The 20,404-nt window shown below is 36.4% G+C and overlaps 3 protein-coding genes and 2 long non-coding RNA genes across 9 annotated transcripts; 3 read left to right on the top strand and 2 right to left on the bottom strand.

The window, feature by feature from the left end:
* Positions 1-656: 656 nt before the first annotated feature.
* LOC122318533 lies at positions 657-5,560 on the top strand. Of its 2 annotated transcripts, XM_043135968.1 has the most exons (7): positions 659-1,213; positions 1,315-1,457; positions 2,234-2,505; positions 2,764-2,918; positions 3,563-3,825; positions 4,397-4,459; positions 5,140-5,560. In XM_043135968.1, the coding sequence occupies exons 1-7, from the start codon at positions 925-927 to the stop codon at positions 5,395-5,397; spliced, it is 1,443 nt and encodes a 480-aa protein (XP_042991902.1). In that variant the 5' UTR covers positions 659-924; the 3' UTR covers positions 5,398-5,560. The 2 variants fall into 2 exon arrangements, with proteins under 2 accessions (XP_042991903.1, XP_042991902.1); XM_043135969.1 differs by lacking the exon at positions 4,397-4,459 and having other exon boundaries at positions 657-1,213.
* Positions 5,561-6,798: 1,238 nt separating this feature from the next.
* On the top strand, positions 6,799-10,935 carry LOC122318532 (26S proteasome regulatory subunit 10B homolog A). 3 transcript variants are annotated; one of them, XM_043135966.1, is made up of 10 exons: positions 6,801-7,040; positions 8,026-8,145; positions 8,532-8,668; positions 8,815-8,976; positions 9,123-9,209; positions 9,292-9,378; positions 9,466-9,603; positions 9,988-10,179; positions 10,263-10,361; positions 10,479-10,935. In XM_043135966.1, the coding sequence occupies exons 1-10, from the start codon at positions 6,941-6,943 to the stop codon at positions 10,551-10,553; spliced, it is 1,197 nt and encodes a 398-aa protein (XP_042991900.1). In that variant the 5' UTR covers positions 6,801-6,940; the 3' UTR covers positions 10,554-10,935. The 3 variants fall into 3 exon arrangements, with proteins under 3 accessions (XP_042991899.1, XP_042991900.1, XP_042991901.1); XM_043135967.1 differs by lacking the exon at positions 6,801-7,040 and adding an exon at positions 7,789-7,807; XM_043135965.1 differs by having other exon boundaries at positions 6,799-7,040; positions 10,263-10,935.
* Positions 10,936-11,715: 780 nt separating this feature from the next.
* On the bottom strand, positions 11,716-13,562 carry LOC122318530. The gene is made up of 2 exons (XR_006244856.1): positions 13,205-13,562; positions 11,716-11,943 (listed from the first exon to the last, which is right to left on the bottom strand). It is a non-coding gene; the product is annotated as an uncharacterized LOC122318530 (long non-coding RNA).
* Positions 13,563-13,586: 24 nt separating this feature from the next.
* On the top strand, positions 13,587-14,913 carry LOC122318531. Its single transcript, XR_006244857.1, has 2 exons — positions 13,587-14,414; positions 14,609-14,913. It is a non-coding gene; the product is annotated as an uncharacterized LOC122318531 (long non-coding RNA).
* Positions 14,914-15,772: 859 nt separating this feature from the next.
* Positions 15,773-20,330, bottom strand: LOC122318528. Of its 2 annotated transcripts, none has more exons than XM_043135962.1 (4): positions 19,979-20,330; positions 18,620-19,042; positions 17,575-17,606; positions 15,773-17,458 (listed from the first exon to the last, which is right to left on the bottom strand). In XM_043135962.1, the coding sequence occupies exons 2-4, from the start codon at positions 18,945-18,947 to the stop codon at positions 16,517-16,519; spliced, it is 1,302 nt and encodes a 433-aa protein (XP_042991896.1). In that variant the 5' UTR covers positions 18,948-19,042; positions 19,979-20,330; the 3' UTR covers positions 15,773-16,516. The 2 variants fall into 2 exon arrangements, with proteins under 2 accessions (XP_042991896.1, XP_042991894.1); XM_043135960.1 differs by having other exon boundaries at positions 18,620-19,013.
* Between the last annotated feature and the right edge of the window lie 74 nt (positions 20,331-20,404).

Genomic DNA, 20,404 nt, shown 5'->3' with positions numbered 1-20,404 from the left:
AAAAAAAGATGATCTCGTTGATGATGTTCAACTTAAATTAAAGAAAATAATAATAAAAAATGTCTTTCACGCCTAAATTATCACCTCTTTTTAATTTTTACCAAATCTGTTAAATTGTATCTAAAATTATTATATTTTGGAAATTTGTATCTTTACATAAGGTTATTAAGATGTTCTATTTCCATTGATCTCAATAATCATATTTGATGGTGTAATTTATTTATACATATATATATTTATATAAAGAAATGATAGATGTGGTAATGAGTATATAAGCGTCGTATAATTATTTTAAAAAAATTAAATAAATATAACGCATACATGAAAAAAATTTAATAGTAATAATTTTATTTTTTTAAGTGATTATAAGGCACTTGAATACTCACGACTGTACGAAATAACTGTAGCAACTGCACGTAAGATTATTTATATATGTGTGTGTTTACTTTAAAAGAAAAAAAAAATGTATTAAATTATAATCTTTCTTGAGTTTTATTATGTACAAATAAAATTACGTATTAATCTATATATCAATATTGATTTATTTATATTCAAAATTTAAATTAATATCGTTAAATTTATTTTTTAATTAATTATATTAAATTAATACATGTATTAATACACAATTATAGTTACAGCTATATTTTCCCTCTTTTATTATTATAAAGTGGATCAGATCCATGTGGTATTTCTTCTTCGAAGGCCAAGAAACTTACCGATAAATCTTGTGCAAAGGCAAAATGGATTCGCTTCCGGCACCAAAGTCTGTTGTTGCCTAGTCTGCTTTCCATTCACATTTCGTAATTCGTATAGCTATCAAGATTTTGGAGATCATGTATACTCGACTGGTCACACCGATCGTATTCGGAAACCCTAGAATGCGGCGTTTTTAGTAGCAGAATCATCGGATTTAGAAGCACAAGAATGGGGAAGCAGAGCCCGCGGGCGGTGTCCATTCAGAAGAAGCGGTGGGGGCTGATGATTCTGGCTATATTTTCGCTTTCTACCGTAATGGTGTTCATCATGAGAACCGATTCCTGCACCACAAGTGCCAGTAGTGGTACTGGCAGTATTACCGACAGTTTTGGAGAAGAAAAAGATGCAAGCTCGCAGATATACTCAGCAGCTCAAGTCGGCGGTGCAACACCAAATCCACTTGATTTCATGAAGTCCAAGCTCGTGCTCTTGGTTTCCCACGAACTCTCTCTTTCTGGTACTTTTACATTGCTGCTTTTATTTTGATTCGCGGGAAAGATAAAATTTGTAGAAAACAATAAGCTTGAATATGCTTCTGTATTTACAAATTCTTTGCAGGCGGGCCTTTGTTACTAATGGAGCTTGCATTTCTGTTAAGGGGTGTGGGTTCGGAGGTGGTTTGGATTACTAATCAGAAACCAGCGGAACCAGACGATGTTGTTTACAGTTTGGAGCACAAGATGTTGGACCGAGGGGTGCAGGTCTGGTTTATCTAAAGAGTAATGCTATACTCTCGTCCCACTTATGTCTCACTATCTAAGATGTGACCTATTTATGACTTTTGGATGATAAACAATTATCCAATAAATGATCAGGTGATAAACGTGTTACATCTTACGCAGTGAGATAAAAATAGGATGGGAGTGTGGTGTATAGAATTTTTTTTATCTAAAAATATTCAGTTTACTTGATATCCTTCCTTTTGCTATTTCCTAAATATATGGCAAAATGAGAGCTTTGGTTTATTTAAGACGGTAACGTTTACTTGATGTCTATCCTACTAACTTCGTCCAAAAAATATGCAACGTGCCTTTACTTGGCAGTGAATTTCAACGTTCTAATATCAAATTTTCAAATCATGGAGGCTCTGTGGGTCATGTTGCATTAGTTAGTTTGCTAGACTGACTGGACTAAAGACTGGATTTTGTTCGCAGTCAGTGGTGTTGAATGTGATATAGAAGTGGTGTGATTAATCTAGCATTAGCTTTGCTCTTTCATTTAGTTATACGAAAAAAACAACTTTGCTCTTCATTCATAATAAAATCAGATTTATTATTTTGGAAAACTTGTTACTAAGGGCCATTGTGAATCAGTTTAATGAGATATACCTTACTGTGGATTATTTAATTTTGCCATGTCTTGTATATCTGTTGGCTTACTTCATTTCTTCTAACTTGAGGTCAAGACAAAGAAATCGGCATTTGATGTGCCATCTGAAATATCAGCCATCTAATTGTGAATACTCTGATGTTGTTAGGTCTTAGCTGCAAGGGGCCAAAAAGCTATTGATACAGCTCTTAAAGCTGATTTGGTCATTTTGAATACTGCTGTTGCTGGGAAATGGCTGGATGCCGTTCTCAAGGAAAAAGTTCCTATTGTTCTTCCAAAGGTTTTGTGGTGGATTCATGAAATGAGAGGACATTATTTCAAAGTGGAGTATGTTAAGCACCTCCCTTTTGTTGCAGGTGCCATGATTGATTCACATACAACTGCAGAATACTGGAAGAACAGGACTCGAGAGCGTTTAGGGTATGTAACTAACTTCAATTAGGATATTTTCCAATATCAAAATAGATTTTTAATCTTTTGTGCGCTGAATCTTTTATCTGCCTTCAGTTTCTTTAAGTTTAAATTCTACAATATTTGTGGGGAAGAACTATAGAAGTTCTTACACTGTTATGATAGGTTTTCATTGGCATTGTATGTAATGTACAATTGATATACTTCAATGCTTTTGGCTGGTGACGGGTGACCTTATCTTGGATATGTTCCCACTATGCTTTACAGGATTAAAATGCCTGAAACGTATGTCGTACACCTTGGAAATAGCAAGGAACTAACAGAAGTTGCTGAAGATGGTGTAGCCAAGAGAATTCTTCGTGAGCATGTCCGGGAATCTCTTGGAGTGCGGAATGAAGATCTGATATTTGCCGTCATTAACAGTATGCTCTTCTTGCAATGGGATAAAAGTGTACTTAGGCTTATGCCTATTCTTGGGAATAAAATCTCTTATTACTTATCAAAAAAAAAAAGTGATGGGATAAGACATCTCTCTTGGGTTACTCTGATTGGTGAAAAGTAGTGTTGTACACTCACTTGTTTATCTGTCCCTACATGTGCTTTACATTCTTCTATTTTTTTTATGATGGGGGCACCACCCCATGGCAGAGCCCTTAGGACTCACCCATGGAACCTAAACCCCCGGGAGACTAGCACAGCAACCCACGGCCATGGCCTCCCACTTAAATCGCAGTTTGGTCCCAGGGAGAATCAAACCTGTGACATGGGGCTCATGCACACAAGTTCTCCCTTACCACTTGGGCTACCAATGGTTGGGTGCTTTACATTCTTCTATTGCAAAGAAGTGAACCTACTTTCCCAATTCGCATATTTCCCCATCTTCCTAGGCTAGGATCAATTTGAAAATTTGGTATTGGCTTTTTAGGATGTCACATTCCATTAGTGGCATCATGTAGGCAAGTTGTTTCTTTGTTTCTATACGCTACCCTAGGTTAGATTCACATGTGATAGTACTGTTCGGCTTTAAAATTTATTTATTTTCTAAGAAAAATGCACGATGTAACAGGTGTTTCACGTGGGAAAGGTCAGGATCTGTTTCTTCGTTCCTTTCATGAAAGTCTACAGAAAATTAAAGAGAAGAAACTGCAGGTGCCATCAATGCATGCAGTTATAGTGGGAAGTGATATGAATGCTCAGACGAAGTATGAGACAGAACTGCGGAACTTTGTACTGGAGAATAATATTCAGAATCATGTTCAATTTGTCAACAAAACCCTTACAGTAGCTCCTTATCTGGCTTCCATTGATGTTCTTGTTCAGAATTCTCAGGTACTTTCTGCAAATATAAAATGTAATTCTACTTTTTTTTTTTTTAAATAAAATCTATGGCCTATTTTCCACTGTTAACCTTCGTAACTGACATGAAACGTTGGTGTTTGCTTTTTATGTTTAATCATTTTAACTGCTTCCCCCAGCTTGATAAGCAATTTACGAAAGTGCTAATTATCCTTGACCTAAATGTCGTCCCCTGCCTTGTATACCCAATTCCACACAGAGAGCATTTCTTTGTCAAGTGAAACATGATAAGACAACAAAAAAAAAATGCTAATGAAGGTGAACATGTCAGAATCTGGCTATTTGATGTCTTTGTTAAGAGGCTAGAAGCAGTCAACTTTTTATCTTAGTCCATTACTCCTAGCCTAAAAAGAAATTAAAGAATCTTGGTCGGCTGTGTCATGTTAATTAGCTGTACCTATCCACGCCAGTCACCTTCCATTGTTCTTTTTATTTCACTTCGTGTTCTTTTGGTTTGTATTTTGTTTGTCATTGAATCTGCGTGCCATTCTTCTTCATTTGGGGCTTCACTCTAAGGGTTTGAACCTATCCGATTCATGTGTAGGCCCGGGGAGAGTGTTTTGGGAGAATAACCATCGAAGCAATGGCCTTTCAGCTGCCTGTTTTGGTAGGTCCTTCAGAACATGGAATGACTTTCTTTTTACCTTCTGAATATGTTAATTAGACTAAGGGCACTGGCATCAAGTTCTTGAAAATAGAGAAGATTCTAAATTCTAGAGAAAAGCCCTCAAAATCCAGATCCCCCCTCATCAGATTGTATTTTTTAGAAGTATGATAACTTTTGTTAGTGGGAGCATATATCATATACACCTAACTAGAGAAAGTAATTGAACAGCCATTTAGTAGTAGAGTTATATTGAACAATGAAGATTTGTGTTCCTCTATTTTTCTTTTACAGTCTTCGAAACTGCAAGCATTTCTTTTTCACCATATACACTGCATTATCTAGATTGGAATCATTCTCCACAAGAGCCTGCAGTACTCATTCTCCAATTCGCATATTCAGTATGCTAATTAGAGACTTTTTTCTACGCTAAAATACCATTGAGCTACAGTGCCTTCTCCAAATTATTTTTTGCTCACATACAGAATGGATTATTGTGTTCCTATTTTTGGTTGGATCTTCCTCTCTACATATTTGTGTGCAAGGTGCACATATACATATATGTATGTATAGATTTGTACAAGTTATACCCTGCATCACATGCACGGTTATGTGCTTGCATATTTTTATTTCTTGATCCTGTTCCTATGTACATTATTGTAATTGTTATTCATTATTTTCAGGGCACAGCAGCCGGAGGCACCATGGAGATAGTGGTGAATGGGACAACAGGGTTGTTGCATCCTGTTGGGAAAGAAGGTGTAACACCTCTCGCAAACAACATTGTCAAATTGGCCACCCATGTAGAAAGGAGACTAACGATGGGAAAGAAGGGATATGAGAGGGTGAAGGAGAGGTTTCTGGAACACCACATGTCCCATAGAATTGCTGTGGTTTTGAAGGAAGTTCTTCTGAAAGCAAAGAGCCACTCTAATTCTTAAGACTTTCAATGGCACTTGGATCGATCGAATGAAAAGTTGCATTCTTCATTCATGACTGATGTTAAATTGTGGCTGTTTTTAACCTAAAATTTCCATTGTTTTATCTTATGGTGAGAATGTATGACTTAAATTCTCATTCCAATGGACTCTAATTCCTTAGCCATTTCATCTCTACCCAAAGCAAAGAGCAATGCTACTCGTTATTTTAATTTTCATCATCCTCTCATCATTCTATGACGTGGCATTAGATAATTAGAAATTATTTATTATATTTTAATTATGAACCTATCATTTAATATCACATCATATAATGATGAGAATTAAGATGATGAATAGATTTTTTTTTTTTTAAAAAGAGTAATGCTACTCTTCTTTCCTAATAGGAATATAAAAAATAATTTTAAAAAATGAATTTAAAAAATTGACTTGTCTTGATATTATCTCCGTCAGATTATAAAATTATTTTTATAGATTTAATGAATCACATGGAATCATGTTAGTTTATAAATTTATTTTTATGAAATCTTTTTGTGATTATAATATTCTCTATTAATAATAATATCACAAATATATGCAAACAATCACGTTTTTGTTGTTCCAACATTTCAGAGAACTGAAAGATCTTGTGGTTAATACGATGACGTGTTAGGAAAGATTTGGATTGTGAGTTGATATTTGAATAATGAGTTGAGATGAGATGAAATTTAAAATTTAAAAAAAAATATATTATTTTAATATTTTTTTGTTTTTAGATTTGAAAAAGTTAAATTGTTTATTATATTTTGTTTAAAAGTTTAGAAAAGTTATAATAATTAAATGGGATGGTTTTTTAATCCAAAAATAAACTTTAGTAGACTTTACATGGCCAAATAATGTGTATTAGTATTGAGAGCAAGAGGGAGGGGTAAATGAAAAATAGTTTAGTAACAAATAAATTATACAATAGAAAATTTATAAATTAACATGATTTGTGTAGTAGTCAGATTATAAATCTATTTTTATTATAAAATAAATTTAATAGATCTTATCAAAATTTATAAATTGATATGACTTGATATAGTAGTCAGATTTTAAAATTATTTTTGCTATAAAATAATTAAACCACATCTATCTATAACAGTTAGAGGTTGTTTGGAAAGTGAAATGAGATTATATAAGATGGTTTTAGATCAAAGTTAAGAGTTAGATAAAATATTATTAAAAAATTATTTTTTTTAATATTATTTTTATTTTAAAATTTTAAAAAGTTAAATTATAATTTATAATTTATAATTATTTATTATATTTTATATAAAAATCTAAAATAATTATAATAATAAAATAAAATGAGATTAGTTAAAATTATTTCTTACTCCAAACCACCTAACATTCCTTCAAATAAATTACAAACAAAGTTAATCACATAACATAAAGCCGTTTGCCGTCGCTAGGAATACAAACCGGACCAAAGCTCCAAAGATCCCAAAGGTTGCTTCTTTCTCAAGTTTTAGCTCTCCATCTCCGATTAAAGACCGACTCTGGCATTGCGAGTAGTGCTACGACGATGAGCGACGCGGAGGAGGCTACAAGACGTCGTAATGCGGAGGCGGAGTACCGTAAGAAACTCCTCCAGCACAAAGAATTCGAATCTCGAGTACGATCCGGTCAGTCTCGTAGCCCCAGTTTTCTGAACCCTACTACATTGGTCTTTTTTAGTCCTTTAATCATTTCAGGGATCCCCATTCAGTTATTTATTTATCTAAAGATTAGCTAGGATGTCCGCTTCCATTGGCTTCCAAATGCTTTGGGCAAGTAATTGTTCTTAGGGTTTTGTGCCATTCCGTGCAAGTGGCTGTCGAAATGGTTTGGATCTAATATATTTCGTTTGAGTCCACTACTTATTTTCATAAATTATCCGTAAATTTTTTTTTTTTAATATCGGGATTTATTTATTTACTTTTATCTCGGAACCTCTCCAAGGCAAGCCCTTGGGACCTACTCCTCCAGAGTAAACTTTGGTCCCATGCACCACACTTTTAAAAGTTTTTCTATATAAAACTGGTTAAATCCTTCACTTTTCACATGAAGGTGTGGCACAAATGATTGTTTGCACCCAAGGTTTAACACCTTGGAGAGAGTGAGACCCAAGACCAAGACTTGTTCGGGCTTATTTGGGCTTGTTCGTTGCATTAGAGTGAATTGTTTGGGCTTGTTCGGAGAGCTTAGTCGGAAAGACAGGTTAACGACTAAAAACTTGGCACTGTTTGTTATGCCTTGTGTGTAATTTGAAGGTACCAGTTCAGAAGATAGAAAATATAAGTTTACATATTTGGCTAGGTTTACAAGGACGACAATGGAAGTTGTGCGTGGGATTTAATTTCAACTTACCATTATTGCAGCCCTTGGGGCTTGGAATTCATACTCAACTTGGGTATTCTCACTAACCCACGGTTGAGAAAAGACGGACCTTTCCTAAACAAGTTTGAACCTTTTATGAATCAGCACCTATTGTCGTGCTTGATTGTTGTTCACATTTTGAGATTGTATTTTCTGTTTGGCCAAATCTTAATTGTGTTATGTAACAATTATGCAGTTTAGAGCTTTCTTTTTACCAGGGGCAAGTAACAATGTTGGGTGCTGATTTTTCAGTGAGGGAAAATTTGCGAGCTTCGAAGAAAGAGTTCAACAAAACAGAAGATGACTTGAAGTCGCTTCAAAGTGTTGGGCAGATCATTGGAGAAGTTCTCAGGCCTCTTGACAATGAACGCTGTAACTTATATTTCTGACTTTCATGTTCCATCTGCAATAAAGTTTGCATGTTATATTATCTTTCTGGCCTTGGTTTGTACATGGATTTTCATTCTCCTTCCTAGATCCTCAGTTCAGGGTATTTGACATGTGTAGCACTTACAAAAATAGAACTTTTTTTTATTGACACCGGATGATCAAGAACAGTGCCCAACTATCCCAGGGATGCCTCGGCAAAGAGTTCACTTACAAAAATAGAATTTATTGGAAGAATTGTGTGCCAAGTTTGTTGTTTTTGGAATAAGTTTACTTTTTCTTATATCTTTAGTTGCATTGCTTTTTTTTGGCTGAGATGTTCTTTGGAGCTGGTTGGTAATTGCAGAATGTGATTGCTTGTGTGATTTCAGTAATTGTTAAGGCAAGCAGCGGCCCCAGATATGTGGTTGGCTGCCGTAGTAAGGTGGATAAGGAAAAACTGACTGCAGGAACAAGAGTGGTCCTTGATATGACAACACTCACTATCATGCGGGCTCTTCCACGTGAAGTAAGTTTTCTTCGAAGATTAATTCTGTAGATTGTAATATTAACTGAAGATTTTTGTGGTGGGTGGAAATGATTTTGCCAGTTGCATATCTGGTGGTAATCTTCGAAGGCCCTCTGTTCATTATGGCTGTTTATTTGAGTTGACAGGTTGATCCAGTTGTTTATAACATGCTGCACGAGGATCCTGGTAATGTTAGTTACTCTGCTGTAGGCGGTTTATCTGATCAGATCAGAGAATTAAGAGAATCTATTGAGCTACCTCTCATGAATCCAGAGCTCTTCCTTAGAGTTGGCATCAAACCTCCGAAGGTTTGATTTGGAAAAAAAATCTACTTTGTTTCTTAATTCGTGTAAACATTTTGAAGCCATCAAATTGCTGCGGAACAATGTTTTTTGAGACCTAGATGATTGAGTTTTGATTGACATGCTTTTTTTTCCTTAATTTCCTCTTTCAGGGTGTTCTTCTATATGGACCTCCTGGTACTGGCAAGACATTGTTAGCTAGAGCTATTGCAAGTAACATAGATGCAAACTTCTTAAAGGTAAGAGTTTGGTACACTTGCAATGCTCGTGTAAATTAGATGTTGTTATTTTCTCTGTGTTTCACCTGTCATGTGGATATAGGTTGTTTCAAGTGCCATTATTGATAAATACATTGGGGAAAGTGCACGGCTGATACGAGAAATGTTTGGCTATGCTCGTGATCACCAGGTAAGATAAATTATATTGTGATACTCTTTTTCAATATATTGTATCTCTATTAGGGAGTAACTTTTCTACATTGATTTGCTTGTAAAGCCCTGCATCATTTTTATGGACGAGATTGATGCCATTGGTGGGCGCCGTTTCAGTGAGGGAACAAGTGCTGACCGTGAGATTCAAAGAACACTAATGGAGTTACTTAATCAGCTTGATGGATTTGATTCGCTTGGGAAGGTATGTCATTTATCTTCCTGTTTTGGATACGATTGAAGGTGCTCATGCAAACTCAGAGGCTGACTTCTGTCAAATCCAAGGGCATGGTCTATTTTTGTTCTAGGGGGTAAAAAGTGGTGGGGGTAGGAGGCTTGTTGGGAATCATGTGCTGGCGTTTTTTAGCCAACCTCATAAAATTTCCCTCCACAGCTAGTTATTAGAAAAGATGAATTTCATGTCTATTATTTATTGTTAAAGGTAAAGAGATTGAACATTGAAGTCAATTAAATAACATCAATCTGCTTGATATTTATGTGGAGGAGTGTTGAACTTAATGCAGACCTTGTCTCTGTTTTGATTCAGTAAGCTGAAATAACGTTTAATTGTTTTTACCTCTTTGTTTAGGTTAAAATGATAATGGCAACAAACCGTCCTGATGTTCTTGATCCAGCACTTCTCCGCCCAGGGCGGCTGGACAGAAAAATAGAGATTCCATTGCCGAATGAGCAGTCCAGAATGGAAATCCTTAAGATTCATGCTGCTGGAATTGCCAAACATGGTGAAATCGACTATGAAGCTGTTGTAAAGCTTGCAGAGGTGAATCATCATCTTGGCGTGTGCTTGTTTTAAGCTAATTATCGCTTCCTCCTAATTTAGTCATTTGTTGCAATTTGTAATAGGGCTTTAATGGGGCCGATCTTCGAAACGTTTGTACTGAAGCTGGAATGTCAGCTATCCGTGCCGAACGTGATTACGTAATCCATGAAGATTTCATGAAGGTAAACCATTTCTTATTCAAATGTTTTTCACTTTCTGCTGCGATACTAACGGTAACTTTGATTGCTTGTGCTTTTAGAAGCCTTGATATTTGTTTCATCTCTTTATCTTTGTCTCAGGCTGTGCGGAAACTGAATGAAGCAAAGAAACTTGAATCTAGTTCCCACTACAGTACTGATTTTGGGAAAGACTAGCATTCTCTCGTTTCATTTTCAGAGCCAAGGATGCTTGGGCAGTGCATCTTGTTCGGTCCGCCTGGAAATGTGCTTTCTAGTTACCCAAATTGGGTGCTGCAGAAAATGTTGCTTTTTACCAGTCTGGTACATCTGGTCGTCTCTTCCAAACGTTGAAATGATCAAGCCATTCCAAATGAGGGATTTTGTGACACTGTTTTCTTCATTATTTTATTAAAAGGAAAAACATTTTGCTTTTATTTCTTAACGGCTATGTTCGCACGATGTAGCCAAACTCGAATCTCCAGCTGATCCTTGTGCAGAATACTGAATATCCCCTCCATTGTGGAATTGGATTATATCATTAATAGCTTGAGAAATACTATAAGAAAGTCCTATATCACACATATCTACTTAATCAATATATGATTTATCGTTTTTGTTCTCCTATTACACACATATTTAAGAAGATAAGACAAAAATGACATTATATGTTGATTAGATGGAGATGTACTGGTGTAAGGTTCCCTCATAGCGTTTCTCTAATTGCTTTATTTTAATTTTTACATTAGGATTGACCATGGGAGAAATTGTTGGAGAAGATTGGTCTCGTTTGGTCACGTAATAAGTAAATATCCCTCTTCCATCTTCTTTCTGATTGGCCATCTCAATTTTTTATTTTTATTTTTTTAAATTACTGGGGACCAACGTTTACTGATCATCCGCAAAAGCTTTAGGCCTATTGCAGTGTTGGCCTGCGTGTTCGAGTTGATCACACTGACCATGGAGCTTGTTGGTGATAATACTCATTTTGAAAAATTTGCTGCCATCTTTCTAACCATGGACTAGGGTTGTTCATCCAAATTTCGGACCGGATATCTGGATATACTTGGCTTGGAAACCGAGTTTCAAATCCGGACTAAAAAGGTATACGCAAGTTACGACCATCTGGGTGAATCCGGATTTATTAAAACCCAGAATCCAGGTTTCAGACTGTAACTGGGTTGTTTTTTTTTTTTCTAATAATAATAACAAGAACCTATATTATTTAGTTTCTTTCAATAAGCATTTTTTTTTAATCTAAGAGCCTATATTCTATTGCAAATTTTTCATGAAAAAATATTGCAAAGCATATTCTTTCATATATAAAACTAATTACATTTTTAACTAAATGCATCTAAAAAAACATAATGCAATCACTACATATTTTATTATTTGGTATTTATACATTACAAAACGCCAATTACAATATATGAAATTACATATCAAAAGTGGATTACATAGAGCCACCAATACACAATATGTCTGCTTCATGCAATTAATGCATTTCTCCACAACTGAATTTAATTTTTGATCAATTTCCTATCTCAGAATAGCCATTGTAGGTTCTAGAACAGGAGAGCCATTAACCCTACAATAGAATAACAGTAGCGAGCTTTAGTTTCTGGGTAGAAAAGTTCAAAATTCCAAGATGTTTCTTTTTTTTCTTTCCAAGTCACAAAGTTCCATGAGAAATAAATGTGATTAGTACTATTTGGCTTAAGCAAACTGAGGTATACTGCGAGTTCTTGAAAAAGTGCTGCGAAACACTGTCAGATGAAAATAGGAGGCTTCAGAAAGAACTACAAGAACTCAAGGCACTGAAACTATCCCAACCTTTGTACATGCATATGCCCATCATGCGAAAGGATTAGCATATAACTTGTTAAAATTCTAACAAAAGAAAAAGGTAAAAATTAATATCTTACCATAACTAATAGGGGTGAGGCATAGCTGCATACATGATATTGGAGAATATGGTAGTGTACCAAAGCCATGTAAGAGTTTCTTGTTCTTGACATGAATTAATGAATACTTCCAATTTTTTATTCTTGATCCGATCTAATAATTTATTTACTTTCTTTATCATTCCTAGGTTAATTTCTCCAAAATTTCCTTAATATTGACCTTGTTCCATATTAATACTGAGCACTCTATTTTCAGTTGTAAACTTTGATTTCAGGCATTTGGATCTTATTGTTGCTAAGTTAGAAAAGCTATAGAAGCAAGTCAGCCTGCACCCAACGTACATACATAAATAGTTAATCAACCAATTAACTTCAACTTCTATAAATGTTTTCTTTCATTATTGTTTTCTCCTAATAAATCCAGAATTATGCTTTTACCTATCATTATCAATTCTCAAACCATAAAAGTGACCTCAAAAAATGGCGCACGCAAGTTTCAAGAATTTTGTGCACAAGCTTAAACACATTTGAAAAGGTAGAAGGCAAAAGTACCGGGTAATTGCACTGGGAACAAAACAAAAAGGAAAGTTTCACAATAAAAACGATATTTTTGAGAAAATGAAGGTATGGACTCGAATCAGCAACAAACAAATAAAGAAAAAAATGAAAAAAGAAAAAACAAAGTTCTTGGACAAAAATCGTTGAACCCTTGAATCTACACATAAGTATCGTAAACAAAATGTCTAACCAAAATCAATATGCAACACATAACAAAACAGGCCAAAAAAAAAAACCCAAGTTTAAAAACAAAGAGAGCAAATCTAGCAACCATTTCAAAGCATAAAAATATTTCAGATATAATACTTAAATACACAGTTAAGGGTTTCAACTGAAGTTGAACCTTTACGCAAAAAACAGAGGAGGCTAGGGTTTCAGAAAACATACCCAGACTGTTAGGAACCTCACTAGAGAGCACCCAAAGTGGTTAGTTCTACCCGATAGCCACAAACATCCGCTGGTTTGGGACCCTCTTACAAATCTGGTAACAGGAAAAAAAAATCATTAAAATAAAATAGCAAATCTAACCAAATGGAGTGAAAAGTAGAAGAAGATGGTCATGAAGAATAGATCTTTGATCAGTAGAGGAAGCGTGGCATGAGCTAGGGTTTCGGCACTAGAGAGAGAGAGAGAGAGAGATGATGGCGATTCGGAAATAAAGGAGATGACAATGATTCGGTAACGACGATGGGGTCACGATGAGATGGGTCATGGGTTTCTCTGCTGCCTGAAGTTCCTAGAGAGAGAGAGAGAGAGAGAGAGAGAGAGTCTGCGTAGGGGAGGGGGAAGTCTATCCGGGGCTTAAGGTTTTTAGTTTTATAACCGGGTACCTAGTTTAAACCCGGATAAAACCGATACCCGAGTGTCAAAATTGTATACAGACCGCATAGATCTGAGTTTTGATGATGTGGGTACCAGCCTAGATTTAATCCTAACCGAAACCCATAACCAGAACATGGATAACCGGGTTCCAGACCAGGCCGAGAAAAAACCCGACCTGGATGAACAGTCCTACCATGGACAGTTGCTTCTTCACCTTATGGGATGTCCACATCAAATTTAAAGACAGAAACTTGGCATTTGGATGCATTGGGTACTGCGATTTCTGGCTTATACATGAAAACTGGCAACCAAGTTGGGCGCCCGACATTGTCGACTTTTGCTCCTGTGTCTTTGTTATATGCCACCTTGGTGTTGTTGTTCTGGATTTTGTTTATAGGGGACATGGATCCACGTACGTGTTTACCCTAGTTGCTTTTGTCTTGGCCACCTTGGCCTTGATCCCTACCCAACTCATCCATGGTTTCCAGCAAGTCAGTTGCCTCCACAGCAAGTAGAGACTACCGTCAAACCATATGCGAAGGCTGAAACTGCTCGACAACTTGAAAACGATGCAGTTGAGGTCAAAAATCGGGTGTTAGCTTCTTTGTCATCTCCAGCCCAAAGTATGGACAAGCTTGAGAGCGAGATTCATAATTTCATTGCCTTCAGTCTCGCTTGGGGTTGGTTAGGTAAGAAATTATGATATTCATCGTAAAAACATGGACATGAAGATGATCAAGGAATTCATCATGGAGGCCAGAAATCGAAACTCTAGGTAAATTTGTTATAGGTGTGGTAGAAAACACAGATGCGGGGAAACCCAAAACTGGGACTCACATGACAACCTTAATTTGTGTTGGTTTATCAAAATGTTCCAATCTCGTGTCTAGAAGTAGTGCTGATCTTTTATCTTGACATGCCATTGAGAATGTTTGATCACGGTCTAATCATTATTAATTATGCGAATAGGAGTATTCTGCACAATGCTAAGCTGGAGGCAGGAGGTGAACCACATACGGAACAGAACTAAGCTAGCTGTGGAAGGCGTAGCTGGATGACAAGAACCGCATCATGCTCTTGTCTATATATATTTTCATCTTTTACTTCTTCTTTTGGTCTGTACCTAGAAGTTAATGCTCATTGCTCACTTGCCAATATTGTTGTACAGTAATCTATGATGAACCCGCCTTATGATTATAAACTGTGGTTAAGAAAGATCTTAGGTCTCTTCCAACCTAGCTGGTTAATTGGTTGTAGATCTGTTCATGGGTTAATGTCTGTCAACCTTTTTTTTAATCAGTTTTTATAAAATTATATTTTAAATTAGGGACATTTTTAGAAAATAATTTTAAAAAAAATAACATTATCTTATATTAAAAAATGCCACTTTGATTTCCGAGAAAAACAAAGAAAGAAAAATTTTCAAGGCATTATACTCGAATACAGTAATTAATTGCCAGAGCAATCCTTCTGCAAAGAAAAGATTGCAGAAGAGAGCATTCAAATCTACCATCTCGACTTACCTTTGATGTAAAAATAGAAGGACAATGCTAGGGATCCCAGCGGGAGCCCAGCCCATTCAAGCATCCCGCTCAACATTTTTTTTTTTTTTTTTTTACAAAAAGATTAAGAAAATTATGTTAGTGTTTTTTTTTTCATATTATTTTTTAACACTTTTAAATATTTTGAAAAATGAATAAAATTTACAATATAATTAAACAACATTTTCTTAATCTCTGTAAAAAAAAAATCAAAAAAAAAAATTGAGCAAGACAAATGAAAGGAATCCCTATCATTTCCCCAAAAAGAAAGATGAAAAAAAATAATAATAATTTTACATCCAACCATGAAGTCAATAAACATCGCATACTCGCTTTGAAAAAAAAATCAACTAGTTTATCCTATTATATAAATGAATGCATAAGATTGATTATAATGATAAATAAGTTGATTTATACATAAATTTATTGACAAATAAATTGATTCAAAGAAAATATAATTGAATTATTGCCGAAATAATTATCTAAATTAATTTTTCTAAAAAATTGTTAGTCTTCATATCGATTGAATGTCTTAAATGGCTATTTTACAGTACCATCTATCGAGTAAAAAATAAATTATTAATATCCAAAATTGTAGAACATGAGATATTGTAGTCAATTTATCTATTAATTTGTACCGCAGTCTTTAAGTGCAACAGTTACAACATGGATTTACTACAGAAATAGAAGATATGGCGTGGGGGATGGGTGGACACTGGCTGGAAAAATTCACCAAACATCTACATGCACCTCAACCGAACCACGACATAGTGCACAAAATTACTTTCCCCATTGTAATACGTTAAACATCATAGAATAAGCAAGCACAGGAGCTCCCCCCACCCCCAACAAAACACCCTAAAAGTTAAATTTTCCTTAAAAAAGAGGAAAATTCTATGTGCAGTCATTTTCGCAGACTCCTTTGTGCATTCCAGTAATATGATTGGTTGTGTATTAAAAAAAAAATTAATCCAGCCAATCATATCAGTGGAGTGCGCAGGGAGTGCGCAAAAATAACTATACGTAGCATTACTCTAAAAAAAAAAGGGGTAAAAAAAGGTCAGGAGAGGAGGGCTATATGATCATAAAATGAATTATAAACCATCCAAAGTGGCCGGTTTCTTCTGGCACGCAGGATACGGTGATTGCTCCACTGCTAATTAACAGCCTCCAAGGGAATAATAGCTAAAAACTATATTTATTGGCCAAGCTATACTACAACTTTTTTTTCTAAGTAGCGAAGCTAACACACTACGTTGAAGAAGAAAATTCCTAAAATGCTGGCGTAACAACTTTTAATGAGAGAGGTTCTCACCACTATTCTGTTTACAGGAGCTTAATCTTTGCGATACCTTGCCCAAAAACCCTTCTTCCTCGCAGAGTAATTCTCTGACAGGGACCTACTCCATTTGGACCCAATAGAGAAGTGCCTCCTCAAGAATGGCTTGGCAAAGGAGCTACTAGTGCTGGAACTGGATCCCCCCATCTTGGGAACTTTTCCTTTATGTTCAGAATCTTTTTGGCGATCAAAAACATCAAAATTACCATCGAGGTAACTATCCACTATCCGGTTTTTGGATTTCTTATGGTTCTTGGACTTTGACTCTGCTTTGGACATCTTTGAGACTTCCTTCTCTCCAACCATACAAATTGGGCAAGGTGGGTCATACCGGTCAGCCTCTACTGTTATAGTCTCCAGGCACTCGGCATGGTAAGCATGCCCGCAGACCAGCACGGAAGCCACTGGGACCTCATTGCAACGGCTACTCCATGAAGATCTCTCTGTTAGGAGCTTTGAGCAGACCCCACAACAATGTAATTCTACAGAGGGGGAATATGAGAACCTGCTGCTAGATCCACTAATCTTGCAACGGCCAGAGGCAAAGTGTTCGCTGTCAAAAGACCACCTTTCTCTTTGTGAAGAGGCCACAAGCTCAGAAAAGGTGCGGATGGACCAACCATCCGAAGATCCAAATTGAGATCCTGTGGCCAAGTCATTGCTGCCAGTGGAGAGTATAAAAGATGGTCTTCCTTCAGATATTGAGTTGTTATTTGGCGATTTTAATCTCAAGATCCGACTATCAGAGGCCTGTCTCAACAGCTGGTATCCTGGTGAACGAAGGGCTCGTCTTGATGGGGTTGTGTTAGGCAGAACTGGATAAGACTGGGTAGGCAGGTAATCAACAGATGGTGCTGAAAAAGCTGAAATCATGGATAAAATAGAAAGATTTGGCGCAGCTGAATCTGCAATTTCTGGCGATTCTGCTATGCTCTTCACCTATGAGAGAATAAAAGAAATTAGGAATAATCTAAGAATGAGGGAAGAAAATGTTTAAGCGCTAGGAATCAAACTGCAAAGCTCACTAAACATGATCACATTTGTTTCAAACGTACCTCTGCAGAAAAAATGCTTGCTGCGGACAGATCTGCACCAAGCACCAGAACATCAGTGGACAGAGGATGCATGCACAAATGGACATCAATCCACAAACGAAATCACTATCTAACAGTGTATTATGATATAAAATTGGGGAAGCCTGATTGTAGTGTTAAATGAGATGGACGTGTGAAGTCAAACCAATGGATTATGCACCTTTAGATCCAGATTATTATGAGTCATGGCACCATTATAGATTTCAAATGATGAACAGCTTTACAGACAACACTCAATTTGTCTTCTCTTGTCCGTTGGTAATGAAAACTTGAATGACAAAAATTTATCAGTAAAAATCTATATCAGAAATAAATTAAAAGTGCATTCAGAAAATTGGTCTTTACACATAGAGAAAGGCCTACATATCAGAACTAATTCTGGGAAAGCAATATTTGCCTCAGGTTTTAACAGTATAATTGTTTTTTTGAAAAAAAAAAAAAAAACCCTGTAATTTATACCATTTGAATCATTGCATTTGGTTTGGTGAATCTGATAATACGATCATTCTTTACCTATCAAAAATACCAATAATATCATTCATACTCATGCACTTTATTTTCTATGCAATACCTAATTGAGTGAAAACTCACTTCATTTGAAATCCATGGCTACTGAAATGGATATTCGTTGTTGATTTGTGGATGTACTAACATTAGAAAAAGTATGCCAAATGCACAGTTTGTACTATGCTACACAATTGTTTTACATTTATTCCATAGCAAAAAAATTGGACACATGCGTTGTGTAAGGTGCAGATGATATATCTTATCAAATATACTTTTTTTTTTATAAGTAATCTTATCAAATATAATTATAAAAAATATTTCTTGCTTTTCCCATAACAGGATAAACAGAAGTGTGCAAAGTTCAGAACAAAAAGATCCATTCAGACATATCGTATGTTGGTTTCGAGCTTATATGATCTCAAAAATTACGAAGAGAAGTAAAATCATTTGAAGCATTCAAACAATGCCTTGCAGGCAAACTATGCATTCCAGGGATTACCTGAATGTGGAGTCATCAGATTCACATCCACTCCCTCATGGACTGGAGACTTCAGAGAGGTTGGTGTTCCATAATTCTCCATAAGGCTTCCCCCATCAGACAAATTACCTCTTTCAGAACCTAAAGACCCCTTTAGCTCCATGCTAACATTCCTGCTGATTCCATGGGACACCTGATATGAGGGATTCTCAATTTTGCCAGCCACACGCCCTCTATCCCACCGGAAGCTCCATGATGGTGAATCTATGGAATTCCTATGCAGAGCTTCACCGGAAGCTCTGTGGGGTATAGTTTGATCCCTTGCGGCAACACAACAAGCTGAACCCATGATGAAAATCTACTGCAGATTGCAAGAGGCGGCACAAAGTGTAGAATGGACTACTACTAGTTTATCCTGATTTGCCCAAAAATGTCAACAGCAAGATAGAATTAAGACCAAAAAAAAGACGGTCAAGAAAATTTAATGATGGGCAAGGTAAGCCCTTCAGAAACTGATATCTGATGGAAGGAGGTCAAGCAAAATAAACTACAAAGGGCTCAACAAAGTACATAGTTTCACTGGCAAGCATAGTGTCAAACTATTTTCTCGCCCTCAGCATTCACAAGAAGCGTATCAACATTCCTGTTCACAGCACAGGACAATGGAGTATCTCAAAGATTTATTCTTTAATACGCTGTACTTGGGGATGGCTCCCCGTTTATGTTTCTCTAACTTCACTTTTCAGGACTTCTTGATCTTCACTTTATACTTGGGTTTACAGGAAGTATACTCCCTGTGTACTTGCATTGTACCTTTCTGATCATTAATAAAATTTATCTTATAGAAAAGTCATGGTAAAGCATTTGCCATCTATGTTTAGAGTAAGATTTACGTCACTATCAATTGGTAAGAAGCTTAAAGTCCATGGACCAGCTATCCAGTTCTTCCGTTCGAAAATCGTAACCAAAATTTTAAGCCTAGTTGTTTTGAAGCAATTGGGAAGACATGGGAAATCCCTTATTTTCGGAGATAAATTGATTGCAAGATGTCCGAACTCAAAGGTAATAAATATTAAAAGTCAAGAGCACATCGATACTGTCAAAAAATACATATGTAAGCAAATAGTTTTTTTAACTTTTTGTAAGCAAATAGATAAATACACAGAACAAAACGAAAAAGCATTACGTAATTGCAGGAAGTTCCTGTAGAAACCCCCAACAAATCGCAACTTATAAACGAAATTCCTCCATCAATTTGAGGAGGAGAAAGGGGGGGGGGGGGGGGGTGTGACGTAGTGCTTTCAAACTGCCTAAGAATCAAGTTTTTTGCGAACACCGAGTAGCACAAACACGAGGAACAATGCTTGAAGTGAAACGTACCGTCTGGAGCTAGGGATTCGGAGAGGGATTGGAGAGAGAGCTTTCCGTTCTCGCAAGAGCGAAGGACCAAGAGAGCCAGAGAGAGAGAGATTCAAATGGTGTGAGAATATGACGGCGTCCTGCGGATTTGTTTTGGCGGCATAGAGGAGGCGCCGACGGTCACGACGGAGTTATGGAGGCTGAAGCGATGAGTTTGGGTGAATGTGAGGGAGACACCATGGGGAATTGTGCGTCGTTTCTCTGTTTAACTTCTCTCTTTCTCTCACTTCGTCCTTTACTTACTTTGGCAGCTAAAAATGAAAATGAAAAAGCAGGAAGTCATGGCTGCTTTCTTCTCCACCTCGTGCAGTGCGCACGACGCGTTCGACTCTGTACCGCTTTTTCTGCAGAAGACGACGCAGGCACATTTGGGCCCCAATAGCCCAC

The sequence above is a fragment of the Carya illinoinensis genome, chromosome 8 (assembly GCF_018687715.1).
Source record: "Carya illinoinensis cultivar Pawnee chromosome 8, C.illinoinensisPawnee_v1, whole genome shotgun sequence".
Taxonomy (NCBI): Eukaryota; Viridiplantae; Streptophyta; class Magnoliopsida; order Fagales; family Juglandaceae; genus Carya; species Carya illinoinensis.
The sequence above is the reverse complement of the archived record's forward strand: the minus strand, read 5'-3'. Positions and strand labels throughout refer to the sequence as shown.